Source organism: Somniosus microcephalus, chromosome 3, assembly GCF_052327205.1.
Source record: "Somniosus microcephalus isolate GS21.2 chromosome 3, FLI_Smic_1.0, whole genome shotgun sequence".
In the NCBI taxonomy this organism is placed as follows: Eukaryota; Metazoa; Chordata; class Chondrichthyes; order Squaliformes; family Somniosidae; genus Somniosus; species Somniosus microcephalus.
Window position 1 is genome coordinate 194,954,585 of NC_140989.1, and position 27,277 is coordinate 194,981,861.

The window sequence follows — 27,277 nt, forward strand, 5'->3', positions numbered from 1 at the left end:
GCTCTCTCTCTCTCTCTCTTCCCCCCAGTCGCTCTCTCTCTCTCTCTCTTCCCCCCCCAGTCGCTCTCTCTTCCCCCCGTCGCTCTCTCTCTTCCCCCCCGTCGCTCTCTCTCTTCCCCCCCCAGTCGCTCTCTCTCTTCCCCCCCAGTCGCTCTCTCTCTCTTCCCCCCCAGTCGCTCTCTCTCTCTTCCCCCCCAGTCGCTCTCTCTCTCTCTCTTCCCCCCCAGTCGCTCTCTCTCTCTCTTCCCCCCCAGTCGCTCTCTCTCTCTTCCCCCCCAGTCGCTCTCTCTCTCTCTCTCCCCTCCCAGTCGCTCTCTCTCTCTTCCCCCCCAGTCGCTCTCTCTCTCTCTTCCCCCCCGTCGCTCTCTCTCTCTCTTCCCCCCCAGTCGCTCTCTTCTCTCTTCCCCCCCAGTCGCTCTCTCTCTTCCCCCCCAGTCGCTCTCTCTCTTCCCCCCCAGTCGCTCTCATCTCTTCCCCCCAGTCGCTCTCTCTCTTCCCACTCGCTCGCTCTCTTCCCCCCCAGTCGCTCGCTCTCTTCCCCCCCAGTCGCTCTCTCTCTTCCCCCCCAGTCGCTCTCTTCCCCCCAGTCGCTCTCTTCCCCCCCAGTCGCTCTCTCTCTTCCCCCCCCCAGTCGCTCTCTCTCTTCCCCCCAGTCTCTCTCTCTTCCCCCCAGTCTCTCTCTCTCTTCCCCCCCAGTCGCGCTCTCTTCCCCCCAGTCGCGCTCTCTCTCTTCCCCCCCAGTCGCTCTCTCTCTCTTCCCCCCCAGTCGCTCTCTCTCTCTTCCCCCCAGTCGCTCTCTCTTCCCCCCAGTCGCTCTCTTCTTCCCCCCCAGTCGCTCTCTTCTCTTCCCCCCCACTCGCTCTCCTTCCCCCCACTCGCTCTCTCTTCCCCCCCACTCGCTCTCTTCCCCCCCACTCGCTCTCTCTTCCCCCCCACTTCGCTCTCTTCCCCCCCACTCGCGCTCTCTTCCCCCCCACTCGCTCTCTCTTCCCCCCCACTACTCGCTCGCTCTCTTCCCGCCCACTCGCTCGCTCTCTTCCCCCCACTCGCTCGCTCTCTTCCCCCCCACTTCGCTCGCTCTCTTCCCCCCCAGTCGCTATCTCTCTTCCCCCCCAGTCGCTCTCTCTCTCTTCCCCCCCGTCGCTCTCTCTCTCTTCCCCCCCGTCGCTCTCTCTCTCTTCCCCCCAGTCGCTCTCTTACCCCCCGTCGCTCTCTCTCTTCCCCCCGTCGCGCTCTCTCTCTTCCCCCCGTCGCGCTCTCTCTCTCTTCCCCCCCAGTCGCTCTCTCTCTCTCTTCCCCCTCAGTCGCTCTCTCTCTCTCTCTTCCCCCCCAGTCGCTCTCTCTCTCTTCCCCCCAGTCGCTCTCTCTTCCCCCCCAGTCGCCTCTCTCTTCCCCCCAGTCGCTCTCTCTCTCTTCCCCCCCACTCGCTCTCTTCTTCCCCCCACTCGCTCTCTCTTCCCCCCCACTCGCTCTCTCTTCCCCCCCACACTCGCTCGCTCTCTTCCCCCCCACTCGCTCGCATCTCTTCCCCCGCCCCACTCGCGCGCTCTCTTCCCCCCCACTCGCCTCGCATCTCTTCCCCCCCACTCGCTCGCTCTCTTCCCCCCCACTCGCTCCGCTCTCTTCCCCCCCACCTCGCTCGCTCTCTTCCCCCCCACTCGCTCGCTCTCTTCCCCCCCCACTCGCTCGCTCTCTTCCCCCCCCACTCGCTCGCTCTCTTCCCCCCACTCGCTCGCTCTCTTCCCCCCCACCTCGCTCGCTCTCTTCCCCCCCACTCGCTCGCTCTCTTCCCCCCCACTCGCTCGCTCTCTCCCCCCACTCGCTCGCTCTCTTCCCACCCACTCGCATCGCTCTCTTCCCCCCCACTCGCTCGCTCTCCTTCCCCCCCACTCGCTCGCTCTCTTCCCCCCCACTCGCTCGCTCTCTTCCCCCCCCACACTCGCTCTCTCTCTTCCCCCCCAGTCGCTCTCTCTCTTCCCCCCCCAGTCGCTCTCTCTCTTCCCCCCCCAGTCGCTCTCTCTTTTCCCCCCCCAGTCGCTCTCTCTCTTCATAGAAACATAGAAGATAGGAGCAGGAGTAGGCCATTTGGCCCCTCGAGCCTGCTCCGCCATTCAACGAGATCATGGCTGATCATCCAAACCCTAGCACCCGGTCCCTACACCGACAGCCATCCCACACAAGCCCTATCCCCGTAACCCGCGTATTTAATCCCCCCCCAACACTAAGGGCCAATTTTTGTCATGGCCAATCAACCTAACCCGCACATCTTTGGACTGTGGGAGGAAACCGGAGCACCCGGAGGAAACCCACGCACAGCGGGCAGAATGTGCAAACTCCACACAGTCAGTCACCCAAGGCCGGATTCGAACCCGGGTCCGTGGCGCTGTGAGGCAATAGTGCTAACCACTATGCCCCCCCAGTCGCTCTCCATCTCTTCCCCCCCAGTCGCTCTCTTCTCTTCCCCCCCAGTCGCTCTCTCTCTTCCCCCCCAGTCGCTCTCTCTCTTCCCCCCCCAGTCGCTCTCTCTCTTCCCCCCCAGTCGCTCTCTCTCTTCCCCCCAGTCGCTCTCTCTCTTCCCCCCAGTCGCTCTCACTCTTCCCCCCAGTCGCTCTCACTCTTCCCCCCCGTCGCTCTCTCTCTTCCCCCCCAGTCGCTCTCTCTCTTCCCCCCCAGTCGCTCTCTCTCTTCCCCCCCCCGTCGCTCTCTCTCTTCCCCCCCAGTCGCTCTCTCTCTTCCCCCCCAGTCGCTCTCTCTCTTCCCCCCCAGTCGCTCTCTCTCTTCCCCCCCAGTCGCTCTCTCTCTCTTCCCCCCCAGTCGCTCTCTCTCTTCCAACAACAGCATGCCCTCGAAAAAACCTCGGCACCGCCGGGCACTCCAGCTAGTCTATATATATATATCAACGGATCGATCTGTCTGTCGGTCTGTCCTCTGGTTTGCGTCTGTCCGGCTATGCACTCGAAAGTTATAGAGCGTACCTACGCGTGCGTTACGTCAAAAGAAAGCTTACCGTTCCAAAACGGTCATAAGCGTATTTACGTTTCGGCCGGTCAAAAATTGCGCCCGCAGTATCCAAAAAACGTTCAACATTCCGCTCATTAGCATCTCATTATCCGCTCATTAGCGATAGAGTGACCTCGAGGTCGACCAATCGTACGCCGGCTTCCTGGCGCGTGCGGGCGGGCCCTCCTACAGTCGAGTGACGGGACGATTGACCAATCCTACGCATTGGTGACCTGACGGTCGACCAATCGGTGCGTGTGTGGGCGGGCCTTATCGTTCTGAACCGAGGTGAGTAGCCGCCATCTTGCTTCCATTCTTTTTCCCGCTTTCTGCATCTTTCTTTTCAAATATACATTTGCAGCAAAAAAAAATTGCTTTTATTAAATTGTTTTTAAAAAAAACTTCATTCATTTGTAAATATTTTCTCTAACCTGAAGATTCTTTTTCCTACCTTTCCCCGTTTTTGTAAGGTCTCAGAACCTAGGCCTCAAAGCCTGGGCCTCTCCTGCCCAGCCACGCCCGAGCTAGGTAATTGTCCCACGGCTTCTGCTAAGTTCCCTCCCGTCACGTTACCCGGGGCAACGGCGTCAGCCACGCGGGTCACGGGACATACACGCGCGCAGCAGGAGCAGCTGAGACGCGGCATCTCTCTCTGTTCCCCGCTCGGCTCGGGCGGGGCTTGGAGAGCGGGAAGGGTTACCCCGGCAACCGGGCCCGCCGGCCGTCTCTCACAGCCGCAATCGGCGGTCTTGAAGCGAGCTCGGGAGGGCGGGGCTCCGGAGAGCGGGAGGCCGGTGCTCGGGAGGGCAGGGGGCGGGGCTCGCGACATCAGGGGGCAGGGCTCGCGATATCGGGGGGGGGCGGGACATCGGGGGGGGGCGGGACTCCCCCTCCCCTCCACCCCCCTCCCTTTTCCCCCCTTCCCTCCCCCCTCCCCTCCCTTTCCCCCCTCTTCCCCCCTCCCCTCCCCCCCTTTCCCCCCAGTCGCTGTCTCTCTTCCCCCCAGTCGCTCGCTCTCTCTCTTCCAACAACAACATGCCCTCAAAAGACTTCAGTAAAGCTTTTGACAAAGTCCCGCATAGGAGACTGGTCAAGAAGGTAAGAGCCCATGGGATCCAGGGTGCCTTGGCGCGTTGGATCCTAAACTGGCTGAGTGGCAGGAGGCAGAGGGTGATGGTCGAAGGTTGCTTTTGTGACTGGAAGCCTGTGTCCAGTGGGGTACCTCAGGGATCGGTGCTGGGTCCCTTGCTGTTTGTGATCTACATAAATGATTTGGATGAGAATGTAAAAGGTATGATCAGTAAGTTCGCAGATGACACGAAAATTGGTGGGGTGGTAAATTGCGAGGAGGAAAGCCTCAGGCTACAGGACGATATAAACGGGTTGGTCAGATGGGCGGAAAAGTGGCAAATGGAATTTAACCCTGAAAAATGCGAGGTGATGCATTTTGGACGGACAAATAAGGCAAGGGAATACACAATGAGTGGTAGGACCCTAGGAAGTACAGAGGGTCAGAGGGACCTTGGTGTACATGTACATAGATCCCTGAAGGCAGCGGAACAGGTAGATAAGGTGGTTAAAAAGGCATATTGGATACTTGCCTTCATTAGCCGAGGCATAGAATATAAGAGCAGGGAGGTTATGATGGAGCTGTACAAAACGCTGGTGAGGCCACAGCTGGAGTACTGTGTGCAGTTCTGGTCGCCTCACTATAGGAAGGATGTGATTGCTTTGGAGAGGGTGCAGAGAAGATTCACCAGGATGTTACCTGGGGTGGAGCGCCTCAGCTATGAAGAAAGACTAAACAGGCTGGGGTTGTTTTCCTTGGAGCAAAGAAGGCTGAGGGGGGACCTGATTGAGGTGTACAAAATGATGAGGGGCATAGATAGGGTAGATAAAGAGGAACTTTTCCCCTTAGTAGGGGGGTCAATAACAAGGGGGCATAGATTCAAGGTAAGGGGCAGGAGATTTAGAGGGGATTTGAGGAGGAACTTTTTCACCCAGAGGGTGGTTGGAATCTGGAACTCACTGCCTGAAAGGGTGGTAGAGGCAGGAACCCTCACAACATTCAAGAAGCATTTGGATGAGCACTTGAAATGCCATTGCATACAAGGCTATGGACCAAATGCTGGAAAATGGGATTAGGCTGGACAGGGATTGATGGACGGCGCAGACACGATGGGCCGAAGGGCCTCTTTCTGTGCTGTATAACTCTATGACTCTATGGCACTGCCGGGCACTTCAGCTAGTATACAATAAAGTAGCAGTCAGAAATGCAACTGGGGACATCTTAAAGCCCAGATTTTTTAAACACTAAACAATAAAACACACCATCATCTGTAAGGTTTGCGTTATTGCAGTTTGCTGCACTCGAGAGATAGCTTTGTTTGTAGGCTTAGCAGTGCTATTAAGAACTCCCAGCTTCTGGTGAGCATTACGAGATCTGGCAAGTACCACTCAGAAGGACTGACTAGCATTCATTTTGGTTTAACACAGGGTCTGTTTTGAAGTAGGTCACTCAAAAATAAATAGTTTAATAAATAAAGATGGTTTTGCAATCTGTGTCACATATGGTTTATTCCATTTAAAGATTAAACTCTCGATCAAATTTGTGTGTGTGACTCAATCATGAAACTATGCAAGTTTTCTTGAAGCAACCCTGCTCTTTTCCCAACAACCCTGTAAATCAATGGCCTGCATTTTGCAGAATATATTAAGTCATTTTTAGACTGGAAACTTCACCCTGCCGTTTCACTTTGTCAGGAACAGATCGCAGTTTTACACCAATCTCTGATTTGCCAGCATGTGTCCAGCATTCAATGTTGTTCTTCCTGACTCTAAGCAGTTTTTAAAAATTCGTTATTATGGGATATGGGTGTCGCTGGCAAGGCCAGCATTTACTGCCCATTCCTAATTGCCCTCGAGAAGGTGCTGGTGAGCCGCCTTCTTGAACCACTGCAGTCCGTGGGGTGAAGGTACTCACACTGTGCTGTTAGGGAGGGAGTTGCAGGATTTTGACCCAGTGACGATGAAGGATCGGCGATATACTTCTAAGTCAGGATGATGTGTGACTTGGAGGTGGTGGTGTTCCCATGCGTCTGCTGCCCTTGTCCTTCTAGGTGGAAGAGGTCGTGGGTTTGGGAGGTGCTGCCGAAGAAGCCTTGGTGAGTTGCTGCAGTGCATCTTGTAGATGGTACACACTGCAGCCATGGTACGCCGGTGGTGGAGGGAGTGACTGTTTAAGGTGGTGGATGGGGTGCCAATCAAGCGGGCTGCTTTGTCCTGGATGGAGTCGAGCTTTTTGAGTGTTGTTGGAGTTGCACTCATCCTGGCAAGTGGAGAGTTTTCCATCACACTCCTTACTTGTGCCTTGTAGATGGTAGAAAGGCTTTGGAGAGTACCCAGCCTCTGACCTGCTCTTGTTGCCACAGTATTTATGTGGCAGGTCCAGTTAAGTTTCTGGTCAATGGTGACCCCCAGGATGTTGATGGTGGGGGATTCGGTGATGGTAATGCCATTGAATGTCAAGGAGTAGTGTTTAGACTCTTGCTTGTTGGAGATAGTCATTGCCTGGCACTTTTGTGGCGCAAATGTTACCTGCCACTTATCAGCCCAAGCCTGAACGTCGTTGTAAAGGAGCCTTCTGATCCATGCCTAGGAGCTCTGAATCGTGGAAGAGAGCGGCTGGGACACATTTTTTACACGCCTCAAGATTAATCTGCAAGGCAACTTTGCTGTCAGTGAAGAGAGACGAGAAAGACCAAAGTGCCGTTTACCCCTCTCAGTGTGGCCCTGAAGGGCCGTGTCCAGGCTGAAGTTCTGTTCCTGCCATACAATCCTCCCCCTCGATTGTCCTTTCTGAGCTCCAGCCAGGTGGGAAAGACAAAACGTCATTACCTGTCTGAAACGGACAGCAACTTCAGGATTTAGTGCACGCGCAGATAAACACGGAAATCCTGAAGCTGCGCTCAGTCATTCAATGCTCTGCTCAATGTGGAACACCCCAGAGCTGGCAATCAGTTGAAATCACATACAAAGACAAAAACTTCCCCTATTATGATGGAATATCGCGGTTAAAAAAAACCTGAAACTTTAAGCATTGTTGAGAGGTGTAACTGAGTTTTTAACGGTATACTGAGTGCTCAACAACCGTTCTGGCCCTGAAAAACTAATTTTATTTTTGTGGAATACAACATTTTTTCTTTAATAAAATTAATTACAAGTTTTTAATATAATTTTTTTTTAAGTTTGTTTATGATATTTCAGCTTCTACCTTAATCATGTGTATGTCCCAATCTTTATTTTGCTCTCTAACATTTAAAAAGAGTAAATTAGAATCTGCGCATTTTACTTCCTGGTTTGCGGTCTGTGAGAATTCTTCAATGTGATTGGCTGCTAAGCCAGTTTGATGACATCACTGTTGCTGGACGCTTAGGATTTGCTTGATTTGGTGCCAGATTCAAAGGTCGGGAGAGCTGAAATTCACACCAGAGATCGCTAGATCTTTGAAGGCAGCACACTTGAGGTCAGCAGCGAGTGGCGTTGCTTTGCCGCTGACCGCAAATTCCGGACCAATATGAATTATTTTCCTCACTCCGGGTCGGTTAGAAATGGAAAGCTGTTTGATGGGTTGCCAGTTTAGACCTCGACAAAGCATACTGAAATTGTGTTTGTCCCAACACATTTTTTAGTGGCTGCAAAAATCTTAATTAGCTCATGCCTGCCCCTAACCAGTCTTGTATATTCCCTCTCAAGGCAAGAACAAAGGAGATCCCATCAGAAACAGCAGCCATGGCTCCAATTTAAAAATCCAACGGCCCTGACCTAGCCACTACTTCATATAAAAATACAATTTTAAAATGTTTCTGTCAGACCTCCACTCCTCAAATAATAGCCGACTTCTCACTCTCTTCACTTTTTCCAATCGCTATGCACCCGTCCTATGGGACGCCCTCCCTAAACACTGCCACACCTTACTTCCTGGCCCCTACTTTCAAAAAGCCCCCTGAAAAACCTCTTTGATCATGGTTTCCCCTTCCCATCCAATGTCAACTACATTTTATATATATGTGCGTGTGTTTCTGTAGAGAGAGAGTTATACAGAATTGCAAGCTCTTTATGTTAAACTACCAGTACCAACTAGGGTTCAATTCCTGTAGGAGTTTATGCAATACAGCCTCTTTCTTAAACTGACATAGTTTAAGAAAGATTTGTTATTAATATTGGTCTTGGCCAGAAGAGTGAAGAGCTGTCGTTTTGGAAGAGTACCTTCTTGCCTCATGTGGTATGGCAACAGGGCTTTACTTTGTCCATATAGTGATTCCACAATCACTATGTGGTCAGAACTTCAACGAGCCCAGGAGGTTGAGTTCCCACTATTTTATATCATAATTTGGTAAGAAACAATTTATTTTATTGTACTGATAGAAATCACTGTTATCTGCCTGAAATCCCCTAGGAGTCAGGTTTCCCCAAAGGTTTAGCAGCTTTCCCCATTCCGTGGGCCACGGTGCTGCTTAAATAACATCAGGAGTTTGCACATTGAAGGCTTATTCCTGGGCATATCGAAGCTGTCCTTGGTTATAAGAAAGAAAGCAGCACATTCCTTTCCACACTCATCGATGGCCCAGCCACGTTGTGCCTCCTCAGCACTGTACTCTTTTTACCTCGGAGACAGATCCCCTGTCATAATCAGAAGTAGAAACTTGGCCAGTCTTCACCTCCCGAACTCAGGCCAACTGTAGCTCCCCAACACCACCCCAGCTGAGGTCAACTAACTCGGTACAGACTGGGGATCAAACTTAGGGCCAACGTATGAAGGCGGTGGTGGGGTGACGTGGCCTCGGTGCGACTGGCTTTGTGGAGGGAGAGGAAGTAAGAGAAAAATCAACCAAGGTCCCTGGTTGCTGAGAGTGCACAAAAACATTAGGCTCAACTGTGCTATTTGTACAGTCTAAAACTCCCCATGTAGGTGACAGATAAAGAATGGCCTTTTGGGTGTAGTACGAATGGGCTGCCACACTCAGGAGACTGTACCCCAGCAAGAATTAGAAAAGGGGAGTGGGGCAGGGGAGAGGAAGAGCGAAAGAAACACACCCATCTTACCTGACCCTTCGTCATTTCGATCCACATCAATACAGAAGACTGGGATTTTCTCTTTTTTACTGTCAAAGAAGAAGTCCACATACGGAATGCTTATTTTCCATGCCGAGAGGTTCCGGTGAGCATTGGGAGTGATCGCCAATTCTTCAAGTAAATCATCCTCAGAAACCATCGTTGCTTCTTCAACCTGCAACAGGCAAGGATTAACATGAAGTACCAATTTTTCCACAGAGTTGATAGTGTTAAAAAAGTCATTACCAAATATCAATTTCCATGTCATGTATACGGTTGGGGATACAAAGGGAAGAAAAGGTGTTTGGTAAAATAACCACATTCACAGATGTATATATATCTATATACAATATATATATATTTATTTATATTATATATATGAGAATAAAACTCTATAGAAACATATGGAGGCTTCCCCATTGGTCTAGTGGATAAAGATACATCATGTTGTAGAGCAATGCTTTCCAGACATTAAGGGAGGAGCAGTAGTGCTACAATTGGCCTCAGCGCTGCAGGATCTGGGGAGGGGTTTGGGGGAGAAAAGAAAGGAAGGAAGAAAAAACGATCAGCCAGGGTTCCTGCTCCTAATGGCTATCCAGGGTGCTTCTGCCAGAAAGTGCTGAAAGAAGATGATGGTCAGGCTCCATTGTGAAGCCTTCCACTGTTGAATTTCAAACCAACACTCTCCGCCTAAGCACATCCATGGAAAGTGGCCAATTAGGGAAGATACAGAGGGCTGCTGGTGCTCATGGAATCATACCCCTGCAGGAGTCAACACCTTCAGGACAGAAAAGAAAATTGTGAAAGACTATAAAGTACAAGCACGTGACTCTTTATAAATCCCAATTGCGCAATTAGATTACTTTTGTTAATCACAAATAGCCATTTTAGAGAAAGCTGCACTTGCCACAAACCAATTTTTACAGCATTTTTATACAAAGAATGCCAAGCAGGAATTCTTGTACTGGAGAGCCCTCTAGAGGTGATATAAACGGGACAGTTTACAGCTATTTTATAGAATGTAGAGAGAATACCAGGATTTGTATTTATATTCCATTTAAATAGGAAAAGGTTAAGAATGCATTGAAACATTTAACTTGCACATAAATATAATTATTATGTACCAATATTTCACCTTGCATTCCTACAAACTTTCATATCGAGCCTTCCATTAAAATATAGACTCGAATGGCATTAAAATAAATGGGAGGGGAACCTGGGTGAGACTGTCAGACTGAAACCCTGCTAGCCATCACTCATGGTACAGACTGTGAATCAGAGAACGGAGGAACGCAGGGCTGCTTCGGTCATACAATTGTCTTTGGGTCATTCTACAGAAACGGTGGCATTCCTGTCTCTCACCTTTGCAGCAAGCAAAATACTTTAAATGAACTTAATGATCACATGTAATATATATTTTTGATAAATATACACTGTTCTTTTAATAATAAAACATATTTGAGTCATGTAATGAGCAATGCTTGTTTTTTATCATTTATATAAAATACCAAGTGCAAGCAATTTGCTTGTCACTCAGATCATGTATGGAAGTTTAGAGACATATTCTGAGTTTAAAAATATATTTTTCTCCTACTTTAAATGTCATTAAGTAAACACAAATGTCACATTTATGGAATGGAAACCTAAAAAAACTAAAATACCAACTAAATATTATAAATAATATAACAGTAATAGCGGTAACCCCATGTTATGTCATTGGTGTTACTGCTTCACAAAACACACTATTTTGAAAAAATGCAATGACTTTTGGAAGTACTTCCTGGTTCAAGAGGTCATTGGAGGAAGTGCGACCAACAGAGGCACCTGGTGAGTCTGCTGTCTCTCTTCATTTGTTATAAATTTGATGATTTAGTTGATAATTTAATGCGAGGCTTTTAAGTATGTCATTGGTGTTAGTCATTTCATAGGAAGGGAAATGAGAAATTGATCATAGAAATTGATTAAATTAGATATTTGAATGATTTTAATATGATTGAATACATGTGGTCTGAGGTACGGTGGCGTCCATTTTGTAAAAAACATTTTTTCTGCAAATTGTCATTGGTGTTACCGTCATTGGTGTTACTACTCCTCCTGGTAACACCAATGACAATCAGTAACACCAGTGACGTTTTTGTGTAAATGAGCTTTTATAAAAGCTTCAACAAAAGTTATTAGGGCAAAATAGCACATATTGTTTCATTTTCATAACTTCCTATTGTTATTGTTATTGTTCCTTTTGTCAGGTATGGCGAAATTGAGTGCAGCTGAGAAGCAGAGGCTTTACAGACAGCGCAGGGATGCAGACCCTACACGTCGAGCAAAGTACTTAGAAGAAAGGCGTCAGGGTTATGCCAATGATATAGCAACAAAAAAAAGAAAGAAAATAAATGATCTCAGTGAAAGGGCAAAGAGAGGTCAGCGCAAGGCATGGCGAGTCAACCAGGCAAGACACAGGCAAGATATGAGAACAGGAGAGACAGTCTTGACCCCCCCATCATCTCCAGAGAGTTCACCCAGCATCTCAAGGTAGAACTGAAGACATTGGTGTTAGTCATTTCATAGGAAGGGAAATGAGAAATTGATCATAGAAACTGATTAAATTAGATATTTGAATGATTTTAATATAATTGAAGACATGATTGGATAACTATTCTGACATATTACACCAATATATTTGACAGACAACTACGACAAGGGAGGAGAGCACGCAGGAGAGATGCACAAAGGAGCCAGAGGAAAATTCAGAAGTTGGAAGATAAGCTTGAGGAAAGCAAACGACAATGCAACATGTATAAGAAACGTTATTTCCGTCTGCGGGGTGGAGTTGCAAATTCCGAAAGCCCAGGAACGAAGACAAAAGAGATCCTCCAAGGTTACACAGTCCACTCTCCAGTCAAGAAAGCTCTGAAATTCCACTTTGCTCTTGTGGGAGATTTAAAGGAAAAGTACAATGCAGGCAAAGGAACAAAATCCAAACAGGTTTTTGCAAACATACTGACGGGAAAGCTGATCAGAAAATACAAATTCCAGCTGCTGTGCCAGAAGAGCATTGGCTTCTCATACAAAGCTTGGAGAAAACCAAAGATCGGCTCTCGAGAAACCACCACAAACAAGAGGAAGACTGTGAGACAGTTCTACCTCAGAGATGATGTCAGCAGACTGACCACAGGAAAGAAGAACACAATCACTCTCCAGAAGGTGAAGAAACAGAGGAGGTTACTCTGTGACTCCCTGCTCAACCGCCACCAGAGATTTGTTGCTGAGCATGGAGAACAGATTTCTTATGCCTTCTTCTGCAGGCAGAGACCCTTTTGGGTTGTGACACCAACAAGTGACCCTCCACACTGGTGTTCTCTATGTGCAGGACCAGCCCCCCATGCCCTTTAGTACGATCTCCCCAAGTAGAAGGCACGACCCAGTGGCTATATGGGCTCATCTTGACCCCATCCTGGAGATGGTGAAAAATCGGTGCCCTGAAGTTACTTTGGTGTTAAAACAGACTCATTTGGTCATCAAATACTTTTCCCCCCACAATTGTCAGGCAATTAAGATATGAATTTCTAATACTGAAGCAGGTAAGGCGTGAACAGTCGTCTCCTGGTCCTCTGATGGTCCATTTGGAGTATTGCCAATCTCACCGTCTCATGAATCAAGAGACAAACTCTTAAAATTCAAGAGATTTGGTATAGAAATCATGAGTTGCTATTTTTTCCCCAAACATAAACCTATATAGCTTGACAGTTGGTTTATAAACTTCATTAGTGGTTTATTTAATTTCTGACCATCTCAGAGCTCTTTACAAAAACTATATTACTGCATCTGAAAATGCTTTACAAAAAACTTATTAAAAATCCTACCCGTTATCACCTCATTGCTATGCATTTCAGTTTAAGTCACTCCGGGGGGCGGGGGGACTCCTCGCTCTAGGTCCGGGTCACCTTGGATCATCAATACCAATACTAGCCTCCAGGGGCAACACGCAGCAACCCACCCCCCGGATTCTCCCAGGCGACCCCGCACATACACAAGTCCCCTGTCCCTGGGGAGCACCCTCCCCACAAAGCCCCCTCACCTCTTGAACTAACAGCTGGCCGTGCAGCAGCACATGCTCTCAGGGCTGGTGGGTTGGATCTGTGGCTCCGCTGTCGCATCACTCGCAAGCCGGCCTCGCTCTGCTTTTGACATGTTACTCTTTCCGGAACATAATCTCCTCCAGCCCGACAACCCTCCCGAGATCTCTGCGCTGCTCCAATTCCGGCCTCTTGCGCATCCCTGATTTTAATCGCTCCACCATTGGCGGCCGTGCCTTCAGCTGCCAGGGCCCTAGGCTCTGGAATTCCCTCCCTAAGCCTCTCACTCCTCCTTTAAGACGCTCTTTAAAACCTACCTCTGCCTGTCCTAATATCGCCTTATGTTGCTCGGTGTCAAATTTTGTTTGATAACGCTCCTGTGAGGCGCCTTAGGATGTTTTACTATGTTAAAGGCGCTATAGAAATTCAAGTTCTTGTTTTAGATTCATATAAACTGACAGCATAGAAGGAGGCCATTCGGCCCGTCGAGCCTGTCCTGACTCTTAGAACGAGCAGTCGTACTCAGTTCCATACCCCATCTTTTTGTTCGTAACCCTGTAAGTTCCTCATCCTCAAGCACCCATCCAACTCCCTTTTAAAATTATTGATGGAATCAGCTTCCACCACCTTTTCAGGTCGAGTGTTCCAGATCACAACACTCAATAAAAAAAATTCTCATCTCCCCTCTAATCTTTTTCCAATGATTTTGAATCTCTGACCTCTGGTTATTGACCCACTCACCAGAGGGAATAGTTTTTCTCTCGCTGCTCTATCAAAACCTCACCATCTTGATAATCTCTATTGGGTCACCGCTTAACCTTCTCTGTTCCAAGGAGAACAGTCCTAACTTTTCCAACCCCTCCTCATAACTGAAGTCCCTCATCCCTGGCAACATCCTGGTAAACCTCCTCTGCACCCTTTCTAAGGAATTTACATCTTTCCTGAAGTGTGGGGCCCAGAATTGTCCACAATACTGCAGCTGAGGCCTAACCAGTGATTTATAAAGTTCTAGCATGATCTCTTTGCTTTTATATTCTATTCCTCTATTTATAAGCCCAAGTCACCATTATGCTTTTTTGACCACCTTTTCAATTTGCCCGGCCACGTTTAAGGATTTGTGTATATGGACACCAAGGTCTCTCTGCTCATCTACACTTTTCAAATTCGTGCCATTTATAGTATACTGTCTTTCCATATTAGCCCTGCCAAAGTGTATCACTTCACATTTTTCCGCATTGAACTCCATCCGCCATGCTTCTGCCCATTTAACCAAACTGTCTATGTCAGCCTGAAGCCTATAACTATCCTCATCATCATCTACTACTTTGCCAAGTTTTTTGTTGTTGGCACGATTTTGAAAAGTGTAGATTTTTTGTTGTTGATAATTTGCTGAGAGACTCAAGGCTGACTCGACTTTTTTTCAAGTTGCTGTGGAGGTGGTGGTGCCAGGCAACAGGTACAAGCCGGGCGGGTTACACCTCAACAGAGCCGGGACCAATATACTCCCGGGGAGGTTTGCTAGTGCATTGGGGAGGGTTTAAACTAGCTTGGCAAGGGGATGGGCACCAGCATATAGGAGTAGAAAAGAGGAGTAAGGTGCATAAAAGAGTGAGTGTGTTGGATAGTACTAGAGAAGAAAGTAGTACTTAGAGGCGGAAGTGGTACTATATTAGATAGGAGCAGAATAAGAAAAATTCAAAAATGGGTTTAGAATGCCTGTACGTAAACGCACAAAGTGTGGTGAATAAGGTTGGTGAGCTACAAGCACAATTTGCCGCGTGGCAATATGATGATGTGGCTTAAAAAAGGTGAGGACTGGGTACTTAATATTCAAGGGTACAAGGTGTTCAGAAAAGATAGGGAAGGAAAAAAGGGAGGTGGGGTGGCAGTACTGATTAAGGAAGACATTGTAGTGTTGGAAAGGGAGGATGTTCTTAAAGGGACAAGGACAGAATTGATTTGGTTAGAGTTGAGGAGCAAAAAGGTATGATCACGCTACTGGGGGTATTCTACAAGCCTCCAAATAGTGAGAGGGAGGTAGAGGAGCAAACCTGCAGGGAAATCACAGATATGCAAGAGCTATAGAGGGACTTTAATTACCCAAATATCAATTGGGATAATGCTACGGAAAAGAGAAAGGAGGGGGAGGAATTTCTGAAATGCGTTCAGGAGAATTTCCTTGACCAGTATGTTCTTGGCCCAACTCGGAAGGAGGCATTGCTGGATTTGGTGCTGGGAGGTGGGCCAGGTCGACCAAGTGTCTGTGGGAGAACACTTGGGTATGAGTGATCATCATATCATAAGATTTAGATTAGCAATGGAGAGGAGCAAGGAACAATCTAGAGTGGAACTTCTAAACTGGAATAGGGCTAACTTCAATGGGATGCGAAAGGATCTAGCCAGGGTAAAATGGAACCAAGGACTGACAGGAAAAACTGTAACAGAACAATGGGTGATCTTTAAGGAGGAGATTCACAGATTCACAGAAACCCCAGTGCAGATAGAGGCCATTTCGGCCCATCGAGCCTGCACCGACACATATCCCACCCGATCCCCGTAACCCCTACATCAACACATATCCCACCCGATCCCCGTAACCCCACGTATTTAATCCCCCTAACACTAAGGGTCAATTTATCATAGCCAATCAACCTAACCCGCACATCTTTGGACTGTGGGAGGAAACCGGAGCACCCGGAGAAAACCCACGCAAACACGGGGAGAATGTGCAAACTCCACACAGACAGTCACCCGAGGCCGGATTCGAACCCGGGTCCCTGGCGCTGTGAGGCAACAGTGCTAACCACTATGCCACCGTGTCAGGTGAATTCTTCAAGGGAGAACCAAACCAAATACAGTAAGTTGAGAGGGGAAGTGAAGATGAAAATAAGATTGGCAAAGAGAGAATGAGAGTAGAATGGCGGTTAACATAAAAGGGAACCCAAAAATCTTCTACCGGCATGTAAACAGTAAACGGGTAGTAAGGAGATTTACCAGAATGGCTCTGGGGATGAGGAATCTTAGCTACAAGGACAGGTTGTAGAAGCTGGATTTGTTTTCATTACAGCAAAGGAGGTTGAGGGGTGATTTGATAGAGGTGTACAAGATTATGACGGGTTTGGATAGGCTAGACAGGGAAAGGCTGTTCCCACTAATTGACAGTACAAGGACTAGGGGACACAGATTTAAGGTTTTGGGCAAGAAATACAGGGGAGACGTGAGGAAAAACTTTTTTACGCAGCGAGTGGCAAGGACCTGGAACTCGCTGCCGACGGATGTGGTGGAAGCGGACACACTCAATGTTTTCAAGAGGAAACTGGATAGGCACTTGAGGGAAATAAGCTTGCAGGGCTACGGGGACAGAGCAGGGGAATGGGACTGACTGGATTGCTCTACAGAGAGCCGGCACGGACTCGATGAGCCGAATGGCTTCCTTCTATGCCGTTACGACTATGACTCTGGGTTGGCCGTCCTCCCCCACTCTTTTACACCAGTAATTATCGAGGACCTGCTTCTGCCCTCGCACTCATTCCTCCAACTGCTGGGAGTACCACAGCGCACGCTCCAGAATACACAGTTCTCTCTTGCCTTAAGCCCACTATTTCACACTTGCTGCTTCCCCTTTTGAACCGATGCTTCTATGCCCACTGTTGTTTACTCTCCTGTTAGTCAACTGTTCAGCGGCCCATTCTCCGCATTTTGCCCACTCTCCCGTACGACTTTCAGCCATTCTCTGCCATTGCTATCCTCTCCATCAATTTGCTGCCTATTCTGTATTAAAAAGTTACAGGTGCTTCGCACCGTCGCCATCTTTACGTTGCTTATGTTTTTTTCACTTTGAAAATCGCAGGACGCATGCGCGGCTTGGAAGACTGGAACTGCGCTACTCAAGAATTTCACCCGATGCGCTGTCAGCAAACGCTCCCAAACAAATCCTGCGATTTCGGAGTTACATTTATTTCACTCAGAAATCGTGTCTCTCGCAATAGATTCACAAGAGTTTATTTACACCCAATTCCTCCAAGGACAAAGTTCTTCAGTGGTACAACCATTTGGCATAATGAATTCCAACAAGGCCAGCATTTATTGCCCATCCCTAATTGCCCTTGAGAAGGTGGTGATGAAGCGCCTTCTTGAACCGCTGCAGTCCATGTATTGAAGGCGCTCCCACAGAGCCGTTAGGGAGTTCCAGGATTTTGACCCAGCGACGATGAAGGAACGGCGATATACTTCCAAGTCAGGATGGTGTGTGACTTGGAGGGGAACCTGGAGGTGGGGGCGTTCCCATGCGCCTGTTGCCCTTGTCCTTCTATGTGGTAGAGGTCACGGGTTTGGGAGGTGCTGCCGAAGAAGCCTTGGCGAGTTGCTGCAGTGCATCTTGTAGATGGTACACACTGCAGCCACGGTATGCAGGTGGTGGAGGGAGTGAATGTTTAAGGTGGTGGATCGGGTGCCAATCAAGTGGGCTGCTTTGTCTTGGATGGTGTCGAGCTTCTTGAGTGCTGTTGGAGCTGCACTCATCCAGGCAAGTGGAGAGTATTCCATCACACTCCTGACTTGTGCCTTGTAGATGGTGGAAAGGCTTTCGGGAGTCAGGATACCCAGCCTCTGACCTGCTCTTGTTGTCACAGTATTTATGTGGCTGGGCCAGTTGAGTTTCTAGTCAATGGTGACCTCCAGGATGTTGATGGTAGGGGATTTGACGATGGTAATACCACTGAATGTCAAGGGGCAGTGGTTAAACTCTCTCTTGTTGGAGAGAGTCATTGCCTGGCACTTAGGTGGCAAGTACATTCGCGCTACACATCAGCCCAAGCCGGAATGTCATCCAGGTCTTGCTGCATGCGGGTATGGACTGCTTCATTTTCTGAGGGGTTGCGAATGGAACTGAACACTGTGCAATCATCAACGAACATCCCCACTTCTGACATTATGATGGAGGGAAGGTCATTGATGAAGCAGCTGAAGATGGTTGGGCCTAGGACACTGCCCTGAGGAACTCCTGCAGTGATGTCCTGGGGTTGTGATGTGATGTGGCAACCACCACAACCATCTTCCTTTGTGCTAGAATGGAGGAATAAATTGATTAGCAAGGAGAACAAAGCTTATGTCTCCTGGCTGGATCAATCTGTGGATCAAAGAGGAGGTGGTTAAACTCTCTCTTGTTGGAGACAGTCATGGCCTGCAACTTGAGGCTCCAGTCTCTATTTCGAAGTTTAATTGGTTTCATTTTAACTCTTTCTAAATCACCTTGCACATCTACTGTTATATAAAAATATACTAGCTGGAGTGCCCGGCAGTGCCGAGGGAACTCAAGAACCCTGTGGCATGTTTATAAAACTGTTTTTTAAACTGTTGGGATTGAAGAACTCTTCCTAAGCACCCAGGAGTGATATTACATTATTCACAAAGTTTCAGTGCATGAGTTGAATAGGGAAATAAAAGATTCTATCTGAGGCATTTAGAGGTCAGTTTAGAAATCAACAGTGAACATTTATTCCAATAATGTAGAACAATAGAACATTTGACAATATGCTGGAGTTACAACCAAAGACTGAGTGAATACTCCCTCTGGTAAAGGTTTGCAAACCCAATAGGGTTGGTATTGTACAGAGTGATTTTGTAATCAATAAATGTATTCAACATTACACTGTTATATGTGTAATCTTGTAGTAGGTATGCAGCCTCTCAGATCTTGAAGAGTGCTGTTGAGTGCTTCAAGTCCCCTCTTGTGGGCCTTTGTACACTCATCCCACACAATGAGTTTAGACTTTTGAAGCAGCTCAGCAGCAGCAGTTCCTTTGGTAATGTGACACACTGGGTGTTGTTGTCTTGTCAGATGCAGAGGGAGAGCAAAGGTTGAGTGGGCAGTGCGACCTCCTTGGAGAAGAGTTGCAGCGATTCCTGATGAGGCAACAGCCAGTGCAATGAATCTATTAGAGCGAAGGATGGCCACAAAGAGATTTCGTAGCCTTTTGGGGGAGTAAGACAGAGCAGCTTCTGTCATCATTGCATGCCAATGAATGTCATCCTGAATGAGTCCTCTCCTGCGGCAAGCTTTTCTAAAGGAGGCACAGAGATGGCCAGTGAGAGTTTTGAGGTGATTAAATGATGTTGGGCCAGCAACCTCATGGAGGAGTAGACGAAGGTGAAAGCACTCTGCGTTATTGGAGAGCCTGTTGATAGACAATATTTTCTGTTTTTCCTGAGGGTGTTAAAATAAACAGATTCCTTGACGCACCAACTCTTGAACATGCCACGTACAACTGGCCATGTGAAAAACAGGGCGTGAGTAAGTTGATGCCAGCAACCTTCAAAGTCTGCCGCTGTGCCTTGATTGACATTGCAAAAGAAATTGTCACAGGAAACTGTTGCCTTTTGAATTGAAATGGCAAGTCAGTTGGTATCATTGGAATTCGAGGAATGAGAACATCCTCCCCTCTGGCGCAGCCTGAGATGATGGTAGCCTCAATGAGATTTGGCATGAGCTTTTTGACTGCCAGTCTGGTTCCATTGCACAACTTTGGTGGAGATATGTTTCTTAGGAGCATGATGGGGGTGCCTTCCTTCAGTACCAGTTCGTGAGGAGGCGTTCCTGAAGGCTGCAATGAGTTGAGGAACTCAGTGGGGTAGTGTACCGCATCAGCACTGTCACAAACAGTATCAACGCTTTTATAAATTTGCTCTTGGCCAGGGAGTTTTTGAAGAAGTAGCATGTTTATGTTTTTGACAGTATCATTCCTGGGTGCAAGTATTGACCGTTCACACAGCCACTTGGGATCTTTGAAGTGATTGAGGAGGTCTGGGTACACCTTAGAGATCAACTCATCAACTGCTCTGACTTGATTGCCAAAGCCTGGAGGAATTGTGATTTGACCACTGCTGTCAATTGGCAACTTTCCTTCTCCCAATTGTAGCAAAAGTTGTGCAAAGGATTCTGTCATCTCGTCACCATGCAAAAGAACACGCATGTTTGTGGTCAAATGGACTGTTTGCACATTTGGCCACAGATGGGATGCCTTGAGACATGCATTGATTTCATCCGCTGGAGTTCCTCTGGGGACGACTGGCAGGATTTGGCGGAAATCACCTGCCAGCAACAGGGTGATGCCACCCATCAGCCTATTGTTGCCTCTCAGATCTTGAAGAGTTCCATTGAGTGCTTCAAGTGCCCTCTTGTGGGCCATTGTACACTCATCCCACACAATGAGTCTACACTTTTGAAGCAACTCAGCAGCACCAGTTCCTTTGCTAATGTTACACACTGGGTGTTCTTGTGTTGTCAGATCCAGAGGGAGAGCAAAGGTTGAGTGGGCAGTGCGACCTCCTTGGAGAAGAGTTGCAGCGATTCCTGATGAGGCAACAGCCAGTGCAATGTATCCCTTAGAGCGAACCATGGCCAGTAAAAGATTGATCAGGAATGTCTTTCCTGTTCCACCAGGTGCATCGAGGAAGATAATGCCACCTGCATTGTTTTCCACCATATCCACAACCAAGCTGTATGTCTCTTTCTGGTCTGGAACCAATTTCGGTTCAGTGACGGTGACAAAGGTGGTCAGTTCCTCAACATTGTAGGTGGTTTCCCTGAGGACCTCTCTGCTGAGACCTGGAGAATCAATCCTATTGGGATATGGAAGGTTCAACTGAGTCACAGACTTGCCAGCCAATGCCAAAGTCTTGTCCTCCAAAAGGATCAATACCTGATTGAACATTGCATCAGTGAAGTTCAGCTCCATGGTGGGGTTGGCTGTCCTGAGTTGGTGTAAGATGTCTGCTGTGAGGCTGTCTTTGTGATCTTCCCACAACTGTATCAGGTTGGAAGGGCTGCAGAGGGCAATTATAATGGCAAAGAGATGGTTGTTTGTGAGGGGTCAGAAATCATTGCTCATTTCTTCAAGAGGATACTATAAGCAAGCTGGAAGTATCCAAGGGCGGACTGTAAGAATTCGCAATAATTTACAGTTCTGAAGATACATCTAAACTGCAGAAGGGACTTTTGTACCTTGAATGGGAAACGTTTAACAATTGAATGGGTCTAAATCACTTAGCATTCTGGACAATAGGGCTGTTGCATTCTCTTTTGTTTCAGCCCAGGGAGCTCCGGAAGACACATTAAACCCAGTCTAACCACTTTGAGTTAGCCAATCACAGCTTTCTCTTGTGTATTGGACTCTTTGGGCAGGGAATTTTGCACACAGCCCTTGCAGGGCAGAACAGCAGGACCTGACCAGGTATAAAGATAGCTGCTGAGAAGCTATCTGGCCTCTTACTTCGCTGGAGCACAGGTGAGCAGAGTTTCTGACTCCTCAACAAGGCAACCTAGCAGGAGTTAAGGGGTGGTGATTTAAGGGAATTGCTAAGATTGTTTAAATAACATTGTAGCCATTGTATCCCTCGTTTTCGCCGTCTGCAACCCCGTTATATAGTTTTACTGTAATTACTGTGTTCGTGTGATATAGTTTATTCTTTTGATTGTAGTTTATTTAGGTAATAAAACTTGATTTTTCTCTCATCCAAATCACTTGTTCTGTTTTAAAATCATTAATTATAAGTTCCGCCACTCAGAACTAGAGGAGGGGTAGCGAATCGGAACCGCTGTTTTAAAATTGGTTTTATTGGAATTGGTCTGAGTGCAGGCAAAGGCTGCAAGACCAGGAAAATTACTTTAAACCAGTTTAAAGAAGCCCCCAACCCTTACAAGAGACTGGGAGTGTGTGTGAGAGAGAGAGAGACTGGGAGTGTGAGAGAGAGAGAGAGAGAGAGACTGGGAGTGTGAGAGAGAGAGAGAGAGAGAGAGAGACTGGGAGTGTGAGAGAGAGAGAGACTGGGAGTGTGAGAGAGAGAGAGAGAGACTGGGAGTGTGAGAGAGAGAGAGAGAGAGAGACTGGGAGTGTGGGAGTGAGAGAGAGAGAGAGAGACTGGGAGTAAGAGAGAGAGAGACTGGGAGTGTGTGTGAGAGAGCGAGCGAGCGACTGGGAGTGAGAGAGAGAGAGAGACTGGGAGTGTGAGAGAGAGAGACTGTGAGTGTGTGAAAGAGAGAGAGAGAGAGACTGGGAGTGTGTGAGAGAGAGAGAGAGAGAGAGAGAGAGAGAGAGACTGGGAGTGTGAGAGAGAGAGAGAGAGAGAGAGACTGGGAGTGTGAGAGAGAGAGAGACTGGGAGTGAGAGAGAGCGAGAGAGAGAGACTGGGAGTGTGTGAGAGAGAGAGAGAGAGACTGGGAGTGTGTGTGAGAGAGAGAGCGAGCGACTGGGAGTGTGTGTGAGAGAGAGACTGGGAGTGTGAGAGAGAGAGACTGAGTGTGAGAGAGAGAGACTGGGAGTGTGTGAGAGAGAGAGAGAGAGAGACTGGGAGTGTGAGAGAGAGAGAGAGAGAGAGAGAGACTGGGAGTGTGAGCGAGAGAGAGAGACTGGGAGTGAGAGAGAGAGAGACTGGGAGTGTGTGAGAGAGAGAGAGAGAGAGAGAGAGAGAGGGGGAGTGTGTGAGAGAGAGAGAGAGAGACTGGGAGTGTGTGTGAGAGAGAGAGCGAGTGACTGGGAGTGTGTGTGAGAGAGAGAGAGACTGGGAGTGTGAGAGAGACTGAGTGTGAGAGAGAGATAGAGAGAGACTGGGAGTGTGTGAGAGAGAGAGAGAGACTGGGAGTGTGAGCGAGAGAGAGAGACTGGGAGTGTGAGAGAGAGAGAGACTGGGAGTGTGTGAGAGAGAGAGACTGGGAGTGTGAGAGAGAGAGACTGAGTGTGAGAGAGAGATAGAGAGAGAGACTGGGAGTGTGTGAGAGAGAGAGAGACTGGGAGTGTGAGAGAGAGAGAGAGACTGGGAGTGTGAGCGAGAGAGAGAGACTGGGAGTGAGAGAGAGAGAGACTGGGAGTGTGTGAGAGAGAGAGAGAGAGAGAGAGAGGGAGTGTGTGAGAGAGAGAGAGAGAGACTGGGAGTGTGTGTGAGAGAGAGAGAGACTGGGAGTGTGAGAGAGACTGAGTGTGAGAGAGAGATAGAGAGAGACTGGGAGTGTGTGAGAGAGAGAGAGAGAGACTGGGAGTGTGAGCGAGAGAGAGAGACTGGGAGTGTGTGAGAGAGAGAGAGAGAGAGAGACTGGGAGTGTGTGAGAGAGAGAGAGAGAGAGGAGAGAGAGACTGTGAGTGTGAGAGAGATAGAGACTGGGAGTGTGTGAGAGAGAGAGAGAGACTGGGAGTGTGTGTGAGAGAGACAGCGAGTGACTGGGAGTGTGTGTGAGAGAGAGAGAGACTGGGAGTGTGAGAGAGAGATAGAGAGAGACTGGGAGTGTGTGAGAGAGAGAGAGACTGGGAGTGTGAGAGAGAGAGAGAGGGACTGGGAGTGTGTGTGAGAGAGAGAGAGAGAGAAGAGAGAGAGAGACTGGGAGTGTGTGAGAGAGACCGAGCGACTGGGAGTGTGTGAGAGAGAGAGAGAGAGAGAGACTGGGAGTGTGAGAGAGAGAGAGAGAGAGAGAGAGAGACTGGGAGTGTGTGAGAGAGAGAGAGAGAGAGAGAGAGAGAGAGACTGGGAGTGTGTGAGAGAGAGAGAGAGAGAGAGAGAGACTGGGAGTGTGTGTGAGAGAGCGAGCGACTGGGAGTGTGTGTGAGAGAGAGACTGGGAGTGTGAGAGAGAGAGACTGAGTGTGAGAGAGAGATAGAGAGAGAGACTGGGAGTGTGTGAGGGAGAGAGAGACTGGGAGTGTGAGAGAGAGAGAGAGAGAGAGAGAGAGAGAGACTGGGAGTGTGAGCGAGAGAGAGAGACTGGGAGTGAGAGAGAGAGAGAGACTGGGAGTGTGTGAGAGAGAGAGAGAGAGAGAGGGAGTGTGTGAGAGAGGGAGTGTGTGAGAGAGAGAGAGAGAGAGAGAGAGACTGGGAGTGTGTGTGAGAGAGAGAGCGAGTGACTGGGAGTGTGTGTGAGAGAGAGACTGGGAGTGTGAGAGAGACTGTGAGTGTGAGAGAGAGAGAGAGACTGGGAGTGTGAGCGAGAGAGAGAGACTGGGAGTGTGTGAGAGAGAGAGAGACTGGGAGTGTGTGAGAGAGAGAGAGACTGGGAGTGTGAGAGAGAGAGAGAGACTGGGAGTGTGAGCGAGAGAGAGAGACTGGGAGTGAGAGAGAGAGAGACTGGGAGTGTGTGAGAGAGAGAGAGAGAGAGAGGGAGTGTGTGAGAGAGAGAGAGAGAGAGACTGGGAGTGTGTGTGAGAGAGAGAGCGAGTGACTGGGAGTGTGTGTGAGAGAGAGACTGGGAGTGTGAGAGAGAGAGACTGAGTGTGAGAGAGAGAGACTGGGAGTGTGTGAGAGAGAGAGAGAGAGAGAGACTGGGAGTGTGAGAGAGAGAGAGAGAGAGAGAGAGAGACTGGGAGTGTGAGCGAGAGAGAGAGACTGGGAGTGAGAGAGAGAGAGACTGGGAGTGTGTGAGAGAGAGAGAGAGAGAGAGAGAGAGGGGGAGTGTGTGAGAGAGAGAGAGAGAGACTGGGAGTGTGTGTGAGAGAGAGAGCGAGTGACTGGGAGTGTGTGTGAGAGAGAGAGAGAGACTGGGAGTGTGAGAGAGACTGAGTGTGAGAGAGAGATAGAGAGAGACTGGGAGTGTGTGAGAGAGAGAGAGAGAGAGACTGGGAGTGTGAGCGAGAGAGAGAGACTGGGAGTGTGAGAGAGAGAGAGAGAGACTGGGAGTGTGTGAGAGAGAGAGAGAGACTGGGAGTGTGAGAGAGAGAGACTGAGTGTGAGAGAGAGATAGAGAGAGAGACTGGGAGTGTGTGAGAGAGAGAGACTGGGAGTGTGAGAGAGAGAGAGAGAGAGACTGGGAGTGTGAGCGAGAGAGAGAGACTGGGAGTGAGAGAGAGAGAGACTGGGAGTGTGTGAGAGAGAGAGAGAGAGAGAGGGAGTGTGTGAGAGAGAGAGAGAGAGAGAGAGAGACTGGGAGTGTGTGTGAGAGAGACAGCGAGTGACTGGGAGTGTGTGTGAGAGAGAGAGAGACTGGGAGTGTGAGAGAGACTGTGAGTGTGAGAGAGAGAGATAGAGAGAGACTGGGAGTGTGTGAGAGAGAGAGACTGGGAGTGTGAGCGAGAGAGAGAGACTGGGAGTGTGTGAGAGAGAGAGAGAGACTGGGAGTGTGTGAGAGAGAGAGAGAGAGAGAAGAGAGAGAGAGAGAGACTGGGAGTGTGTGAGAGAGAGAGAGCGAGCGACTGGGAGTGTGTGTGAAAGAGAGAGAGACTGGGAGTGTGAGAGAGAGACTGTGAGTGTGAGAGAGATAGAGAGAGACTGGGAGTGTGTGAGAGAGAGAGCGAGTGACTGGGAGTGTGTGTGAGAGAGAGAGAGACTGGGAGTGTGAGAGAGACTGTGAGTGTGAGAGAGAGATAGAGAGAGACTGGGAGTGTGTGAGAGAGAGAGAGAGAGAGAGAGACTGGGAGTGTGAGCGAGAGAGAGAGACTGGGAGTGTGTGAGAGAGAGAGAGAGAGAGAGAGACTGGGCGTGTGTGAGAGAGAGAGAGAGAGAGAGAGAGAGACTGGGAGTGTGTGAGAGAGAGAGAGCGCGAGCGACTGGGAGTGTGTGTGAAAGAGAGAGAGACTGGGAGTGTGAGAGAGATAGAGACTGGGAGTGTGTGAGAGAGAGAGAGAGAGAGAGACTGGGAGTGTGTGTGAGAGAGAGAGAGAGAGAGAGACTGGGAGTGTGTGAGAGAGAGAGAGAGAGAGAGAGAGACTGGGAGTGTGTGAGAGAGAGAGAGAGAGAGACTGGGAGTGTGTGAGAGAGAGAGAGAGAGAGAGAGAGACTGGGAGTGTGTGTGAGAGAGCGAGCGACTGGGAGTGTGTGTGAGAGAGAGACTGGGAGTGTGAGAGAGAGAGACTGAGTGTGAGAGAGAGATAGAGAGAGAGACTGGGAGTGTGTGAGGGAGAGAGAGACTGGGAGTGTGAGAGAGAGAGAGAGAGAGAGAGAGAGAGAGACTGGGAGTGTGAGCGAGAGAGAGAGACTGGGAGTGAGAGAGAGAGAGAGACTGGGAGTGTGTGAGAGAGAGAGAGAGAGAGAGGGAGTGTGTGAGAGAGGGAGTGTGTGAGAGAGAGAGAGAGAGAGAGAGAGACTGGGAGTGTGTGTGAGAGAGAGAGCGAGTGACTGGGAGTGTGTGTGAGAGAGAGACTGGGAGTGTGAGAGAGACTGTGAGTGTGAGAGAGAGAGAGAGACTGGGAGTGTGAGCGAGAGAGAGAGACTGGGAGTGTGTGAGAGAGAGAGAGACTGGGAGTGTGTGAGAGAGAGAGAGACTGGGAGTGTGAGAGAGAGAGAGAGACTGGGAGTGTGAGCGAGAGAGAGAGACTGGGAGTGAGAGAGAGAGAGACTGGGAGTGTGTGAGAGAGAGAGAGAGGGAGTGTGTGAGAGAGAGAGAGAGAGAGAGACTGGGAGTGTGTGTGAGAGAGAGAGCGAGTGACTGGGAGTGTGTGTGAGAGAGAGACTGGGAGTGTGAGAGAGAGAGACTGAGTGTGAGAGAGAGAGACTGGGAGTGTGTGAGAGAGAGAGAGAGAGAGAGACTGGGAGTGTGAGAGAGAGAGAGAGAGAGAGAGAGAGAGACTGGGAGTGTGAGCGAGAGAGAGAGACTGGGAGTGAGAGAGAGAGAGACTGGGAGTGTGTGAGAGAGAGAGAGAGAGAGAGAGAGAGGGGGAGTGTGTGAGAGAGAGAGAGAGAGAGACTGGGAGTGTGTGTGAGAGAGAGAGCGAGTGACTGGGAGTGTGTGTGAGAGAGAGAGAGAGACTGGGAGTGTGAGAGAGACTGAGTGTGAGAGAGAGATAGAGAGAGACTGGGAGTGTGTGAGAGAGAGAGAGAGAGAGACTGGGAGTGTGAGCGAGAGAGAGAGACTGGGAGTGTGAGAGAGAGAGAGAGAGACTGGGAGTGTGTGAGAGAGAGAGAGAGACTGGGAGTGTGAGAGAGAGAGACTGAGTGTGAGAGAGAGATAGAGAGAGAGACTGGGAGTGTGTGAGAGAGAGAGACTGGGAGTGTGAGAGAGAGAGAGAGAGAGACTGGGAGTGTGAGCGAGAGAGAGAGACTGGGAGTGAGAGAGAGAGAGACTGGGAGTGTGTGAGAGAGAGAGAGAGAGAGAGGGAGTGTGTGAGAGAGAGAGAG

At 49.1% G+C, this 27,277-nt stretch overlaps 1 protein-coding gene across 16 annotated transcripts in view; it reads right to left on the reverse strand.

Annotated features, from left to right (window-relative positions):
- The window catches only part of snx14 (sorting nexin 14), a 278,601-nt gene that overhangs the window by 144,029 nt on the left and 107,295 nt on the right, over positions 1-27,277 (reverse strand). For 10 of the 16 annotated variants that reach the window (XR_015077589.1, XR_015077591.1, XR_015077590.1 and 7 more), the window contains one exon: positions 9,097-9,289. Coding sequence is in view for 13 of the 16 variants with exons in the window: in XM_085982067.1 (XP_085838193.1) it covers positions 9,097-9,289 (193 nt within the window). In the remaining 3 variants the exon portion in view is untranslated. The remainder of the gene's footprint in view (positions 1-9,096; positions 9,290-27,277) is intronic. The other 6 variants (XM_085982066.1, XM_085982063.1, XM_085982074.1 and 3 more) reach the window with 1 other exon arrangement.